This window comes from Cystoisospora suis, assembly GCF_002600585.1.
Source record: "Cystoisospora suis strain Wien I chromosome Unknown contig_3440, whole genome shotgun sequence".
Lineage (NCBI taxonomy): Eukaryota > Apicomplexa > Conoidasida > Eucoccidiorida > Sarcocystidae > Cystoisospora > Cystoisospora suis.
The window spans coordinates 1-7136 of NW_027156235.1; the positions used below are offsets into that span (position 1 = coordinate 1).

The following is a 7136-nucleotide window of genomic DNA, read 5'->3' on the forward strand; positions in this document are numbered from 1 at the left end:
AGAAGAGAAACAAGAAGAAGGAGCAAATGAAGCAATGAGCGACTGTCAGATGCAAGAGGGCATGGACGCTGTTAGAGGAGAGCCGAACGAGAAGTGGATCAAAACCCCTATACTCATCTCTGTTCTCTTTGTTATGAGTTTTTAGCTCGAAAGACAAAAGGCTTCGGAATCTTGCCCGGGTAATCCTTCTTACTTGATATCAGAAGACGGTGTTTCCCCAGGAGAGAAGAATTGCCGCAGAGCCCAGGGAAACTGCGTACGTAGCTTGCTGAAGATCTAGTGCGAATGTACGGAGAGGTGTATGTCCTCTGTAGTGTGGCAGGAGCTCTAGTGTCAAGAGAAGCAGCAGCCAGAGTAGTGTAAACAGGTATGGGTCAACCGAGAGTCCAAGCATTACTCCGCCTGACTGTTTTGTCAAGAGTATGCACAATTCTTGTGGTACGCGGGGGTGGACAGTGAGGAACGACTCCATGTATGACACAACAGCCGGCACCGGTTAAAGGACAGCCGCACTCGCTCTAAGAACCATCTCCCAAGTACATATGCAAGAGTCCCTACCCGCAAACATCTCGCTTTTTCTTCTCGACAAGCCCTCCTTCAACAGGCGCCTTCGACCAACCACGGAACACCCGCTTCCGTTGACCCTGCTCTCGGCAATGCACTAGAACAAGTTTCCATCATCTAAATGCACTAGAACAGGTTTCCATCATCTGAAGGGCCGATCTCCCTGGAGCAGGAACAGGAAGAAACCGTTAGGACTAGCGCAGGGCGAGAGATACAATAGTTGATATGAATAAGGTTAATGAGAGACAGCCAGTGTGTATGTACCTATCAGCATGTATCTGTCTATGTATGCGGACGGAAGTCTGGTGTGTTCTCCCCCTGTCCCTAGTAGGATGTGGACGAGAAGAAGTATTTACAGTGTGTCCTCTCACTCTGGGATTTGCCCTGTCTTGCTCTCTACACCTGAAGAAAGAGGTTTTACACCAGAAGAATCGAGATGATACTATTAGGGTTATCGCAAGGCACACTAAGGAGTAACGAGCTACCTCAGCGGGACCGTTAGAAGCTTCCTCCTACCACCTCTCTCTTATTAAGGTAAAGCTGTTTGAAACCACCCGACTTTGAGACGGACATACAGTCAGTGCGCGACACAGGGGCAGAGACGTACTCTGTGCTATTTCCTGGATGGTGTATGGGCTTGACGGGAATATAGGTGCGCGGGGCCCGAGACCCAGGAAGGCGAGTGTAGAACCCCTCCGTCTGGAAGGTGAAGAGACAGTGGAGACAGCTTTCTATTTATTTCGTTTTCTATCGCTCCAGTGATCTCTTTTTTGTTTAGGCTTTACATGTGTCCTGGGTGCAGACAGAAGGAAAAGTTTCTGTTTTGATCGTCTTTCTACCTCCACCAAAGCATCCTCCTACCTCTTCTGCTGTAACAGAAAAGGTTTGTCTATGTTCGCTGCGGATTTACAGCCGACCCACCAACAAGAACCGACACAGCACGGTCCACCAGCCCCCCATAGAGAGGAGCCCGGGAAGATTCCTCGTGAAGGTGGTTGCTTGTGGAACAGGGGAGGCGACAGCCTCCGTCTTAGCAGGAGAGAATCACAATGACGCTCGTAGCATCATCCGAAGAATCTAAATGTGACGAAGCTAACCGTACAAGAACCACGAGTAGCCGAGGTAACTTGAAGAACAGTCAGGGAAAGCTTTTCTCCTTTCGTTCTTCCGTTCATTCACCGGTCGGCTTCAGGGGGGAGCAGGTGGATAAAAGCTGTCCTATGAGCGGGGCTTTTAGCCCTACCGTTGCTACTGTTGTCCTTTAGCTTGCCACCACGGTGGTCGGCCCGAAACGGACGGGGCCCAGAGAGGTCGGGGGGTAAGGACGGGGTGGAGCAGCGGGTGATGGGTGAGAATCGACTATATCGATGGTGGCTAGTCGGTGGGTTTATAGGTGGATCGACGGCTTAGGATGATGATGATAATGAGGAAAGAGAGAGACGGAAAGGAAGCAGGGGCAAAGGGAAGAAAGTGTCCCTGTTTATGGAGGACTCATACGAAGTTGCCCTTTCAAGTAGAGAAAGAAAGTAAAGAAGTGACTTTCTCCGTCTTGATTCCTCAAAGTGTTTCATTCTCCTTTCCGTTCACTTCAAGAGAGGATAGGGTAGTAGGAGAGGACAGGACCAGAGAAGAACAAGAAGAATAACAACGCGGTGAATGTGCGTGTAGATTTCATCTGTCTTTCCTCCTTCTTCTTCTGTATACCCGCGAGACATTCTTCCTCTTCGTTCTGTGAAAGACGGTAACAAGAAAGAAGGACAGATGGATAGCAAGAGAGAGACACAGAAAGAGAAGAGAGAAGATTCTTTCTTCATCTGACTTCCCCGAACTGCTATTTTCATCTCCCTTTCCGTGTTGTCTCTCCTTCAGTAAAATTTGTTCTTCATCTTTGAAAGTCCACTCAATCCTCTCCTATTCTCTTCTTCTCCCTTTTCTCCTCTTCTCCGTCAAACTTACGGAAGATTGTCGACACCATTCTTCTTCTCCCATCCCTCGATTCCTCTCGTTCTTCTCCAACGGACTTGTCCTGCTCTTCCTTGCGTTAGCGGATGAGAATCTTCCCCTATTTCTTCCTCTCCGTCATTTCAGCATTTCCTAGTTCGGATTCTTCAAATTTTTCTTTGTGACTTGGTAACTTTTTCGTGTCAATTCCTGTCTATCTCTCTATCTTTCTGTTGGTCTATCTCCTCCCCGTCTTCATTAGCTTCAGATAAGAAAGCTGTTAGAGAGGGGCAGACACAGGAAGCGATAGGAGAGGGTATCCTCTTTTTTCTTCCTTTCTCCATCCCTCGTCTTCTCTTCATTCTTTCAGTCATTGTCCTATATCTCATCTCATTCTTCACTTCAGAGAGTCTCCCCTCCTTTCTTTCGTCATTCCTTGACACCCCCCTCATCTTATCTTCCTTTTTCTCATCTCTTTGCTGTCTCAGACTTCCTTTCTCCTTCCTTGTTTTTTCTTCCCTTCTTTTTCTTTCATCTGCGCCATCAAGATGAAGAAGCTGTCTTCTTTTCTTGTTCTTGTTCTTTCCCTTTCTACCTCTTTCCTTCTGTTCTCTCTTTTGGTCTCTCTCCAGCAAACTTCTTTCATTCTCTCTTCATCATCTCTCTTCTCACCTCCCCCTCTCTCTCTTCTCTTTGCTTCTGCTGGCAAGACCCCTCCTAAGCCTTCTTCTTTCCACCAATCTAAAGCATTCCTACGCTCACAAGCACCAGGGACACTNNCCCCCCCCCCCTCTGAATTTTCTCCCCCTCCGGCACCTCCTTCATCTCCTCTCTCTTCTCAGCCGAACCCCGTGAATGACAATGGCAGCAGTCCAGGAAGCTCCGCAGGCGATTCTCCTTCACCCCCTCCATCACCACGTCAAGGCGGCGCCGAAGGAGCAGAAGAGCAAGCGCCTGAAGCAGAGAAGGAAGGGGAAGTCAAGACATGCTCCCGTCCTGTCCATGAACAAGCATGCACACTTGAACTGAGTAAAGGAGAAAAAGGTCTATTTGAGTGTTCACATCCTTTGCCAAGTCCCAATATTCAAGATGGAGTGTACTCCTGGGAAGGTATCATTCAGCCTTTATCTTCTATTATCCCTGGAGCTGCAGTTGAAGCTATAGGCTCATATACCTTATCTATCCCTTCTACCTTTACTCAAAATGAATGTTTCTCTATTACGTGCTCCGCTGTCGATACAAAGCCAACACAACAAGCTAAAGGAAACCCCACCCGAGAAGAAGCTCTACAGCTTATCAGATATACACTTCTTGTGCGAGTCAATGGAGGTCGCCCCGAGTGTCTTGATGAACCCGATCTTACAGGATAAAGCCAAGATAGAGACACAGGGAGAGGAGGGTGGAGCGTGAAGAAGGAGAAGAAGAAAGAGAAGGAGAGATACCAGGGCATTTCATGTGTAGAACTAGACGGGATCTTCTCTTCTTCTCGATTTAAAGGATCTATGGAGAGCTTCTAGGTAGGAGGTGGATATATTCTCTCTTTTCAATAAAGGGTGCTATCTCTCTCTATCTCTCTTTCTCTTCTTTGAGATCGTGTCCAGAGGTTAACAAGAAAAGATCTTTAAAGAGGAGAGATGCTGTAGATAGATCAGTCGCTACAAGGAAGTCTTGAGATAGTAGACGGGATGAAAGAAGAAGGGGCAAGAGAATTTTTCTTTGGTCGGCCTGTCGCTCTGTCGAGGTGAAGAGAGAGGTGAATCGCCTCGAGGGAGAGGAGGAAAAGATAGAAGGGAAGAAAGAAGCAGGCACTGACTATAGAAGGTGTATGAAGGTAGTATATGAAGAGCTCTCTTTTCAAGTGTGATTGAAGAGAAAGAAGGAAAGAGTTGGGAGAGGCGCCATCACAGAAAAAACAGGAGGAAAGTCTTCTTTTCTCGTTGTCTCTGTATCCATATTTCTAGACGGCGTCGTTGCGGTGTATGTACACTCTTTTCAGAAATATATCCTTCTCCTGTTTCATGTGAGAAGACGGACTACTATGTAAATCTAGAGATTTCTTTCTTTTGTTTCAATGTGTGGTGAGACGATGTAGCAATACTCGGTAGAAGAGGTTGCAAACGTGATCATAGTGCACTGTAAGTACCTTCTGTCTCTTTGAAGATGAAGACAGAAGATAAGAGGAGACGGAAACTGAGAGTGTTTTCGCAGCACAAGATCTTTGAAAAGAAGGGAAGGAAATGAAGAGCGGATTTCACAAAAGAGATCAAAGTTATGATCTACTTCTGTCATGTGTGTCGGGTGTGGAACCTCTAGGGTGTACGTACACCCGGGTGGTCGTGTGTATGTACACCGGGAACACAGAGGCAAGAAAGGAAAATGAAGTCAAACAGAAACTGAAGTGATCTTCTTTTCGTTTTACTCTTCTTTCCTATCTGGTTTATTCATCTTTTCAGTTTGAATGAAGGTTTTCGCTTTCTGTTTCTCCTTGCTTCAGTGCGAAGCTTTCCCCACACACATGCAGACGTGCATACATTGATACATACAGTGTCGATCGAGAGAGACAGAACGAGAGAAGAGAGGGAGAGAGATAGACAACAGATCTCTTCTTCTTTTCTTCCTCTTTTCTTTCTTTTACTTTCATCTATCTTTCTTCGCTTTCCTCGTTTTGTTGAATGACTGAAGGCTCCTCAACAGCCAATGGCCTTAAGATTTCACGTCAAGCAAGAAAGGCTCTCTGAAGGATAAGAGAGGAAGCCGAATCGCAGAGAATGGTGGTGATCGACGCATCTCTCTTTCTTTTAGATGGATAGTCGTACTTCATGAAGAAAGAACAAAGTTCACACACTCCTTCAAGATCCACTGTCTGAACACTGCGCTGCTAAGGTTTGGATAGATGCAGGATAGAGAGATAGATAGATAGATATTTCGGTACATAGACTGTTTGAAACTGATCAATAGATCAAGGATAGCCAGATCAAAGATAGATAGATAGGCACCTACACGTATGTATGTATAAATGCTTACATGTATGCGCGTGTTTAGGGGTCACTTTTTTCTCGTTTGGAGAGCCGACACTTTTCAGAGGATCGATACAGAGAGGGGGGGAAGACGATAGATGTGTCTTGATATGGCTATATCAGCGCCGAGATTCACGTGGATGGACGGTGTCTGGATCTTCACTGGCTTATTCATTTCTCGAGAAAAAGGACAGTTCGATTAGAAAGAGAGAGTCCAAGAAGATAATAGACTGCTGAAGACTATGTAAAGGAGACGTTCAAAATGGATGGAAGGCAAGAGCAAGGAGATAATACATACCATTTACACGCTTGATTAGACCCAGGGAAGCGTGTTGTGTAACGAGGTCAGCTCATCACCTAACTCACTGGCTTCACAGCCTTTCGATCATCATAAAGGGAAGAGATCATAAGAATGACAAAGAACATATATGACAATGCAAATATACGCCTCCCGCAGACCCGGAGGAGTGATAAGAGGGACGCGAGTCATTTTCTTCTTATTACATTATGAACCACGGCCATACGTTGTCTGACTGTTATGGCTAAGTAGGTGAGAGTAGAAAGAAAGAAAGATAGTCCATTCCTAGGATGATACGGATACGGAAGAAGAATGAAGGTGTTATGAAGAGGAGTGAAGGAATAGGCGTGGAGGTGATCCTGTGTGAAGAATAGATGTAGAGAGAGATATAGACAGATAGAGAAGTTTACCTGTTGACTAGCTATCTATTAATCATCGATGTTCCATGGTTTTCTTTTTCTTATCGATAAGAGTTCTTGTCTCAGTGAAAGACAGGGAGAGTCTTACAGATCTTTCTTCTAAAATCGAATCTAGTCATGCAGCGGAAAGTTTTACCAGTCCTCCAGAAACATTCTCTGAGTCGAGCGACAGATAGATATACATACACATTTATGTATATGTATACACACTTACACAAGCATATATACACATATCTCTAATACCCATATGTATATATATCTATATATGGGACGCATACAGCTTATACAGTCGTCGTATATAGGCAGAGAGATTGCATATGTATTGAGGCCTTCGTCTTCTTCTTTCAAACTACCAAACGGAGATGAAAGATGTCTTTCCTCCATGACGGAAGTGAGGTCTAATGTTCGCATGCATGCGCCGCACGTCACACAGATATACATGGTCATACCCTACATTCTTTCATTCACTTTCTCTCGTTCATCATTCATGAAGGCCTGAAAAGAGAGTCTTTATGTACTCTCCTTCGCCCGTCTTCTCCTACCTCCTTAGTAAACAAGAGGTCACATACACATAGGGATCCTACGTATATGTATGAAGATATGAAGAAGAGAGTGATATTCTGTCTGTGATATCTTGTGTATACCTGAATGTAGCCGTCTCCGTAGAGCTTGCTTACATGTAGAGGAGCTACCTGTCTTTCTCTCTCCCTTTGTCTTTCCCCTCCGTTGTCCCCTCTTTCTCCTTCTACCTGTTTCTTTCTCTCATCACTAAGAAAACACAGTCACTCTCCAAACCCTTTACGTCCGCTCACCGTCTCTCTGTTGCCCCTTCGGATCTTCATGCCCTTCAAATCCTGTGTCTTTCTGTTAACAGAGGTCATCTTGTTCATGTGACAA

General features: G+C 45.4%; 1 protein-coding gene across 1 annotated transcript; it reads left to right on the top strand.

Annotated features, from left to right (window-relative positions):
- The first annotated feature begins 1916 nt into the window (after window positions 1-1916).
- CSUI_006713 (uncharacterized protein) lies at window positions 1917-5107 on the top strand. The gene has a single exon (XM_068066866.1). It carries the CDS (start codon window positions 3054-3056, stop codon window positions 3873-3875), a length of 822 nt encoding a protein of 273 aa, XP_067921151.1. The 5' UTR covers window positions 1917-3053; the 3' UTR covers window positions 3876-5107.
- Window positions 5108-7136: the final 2029 nt, after the last annotated feature.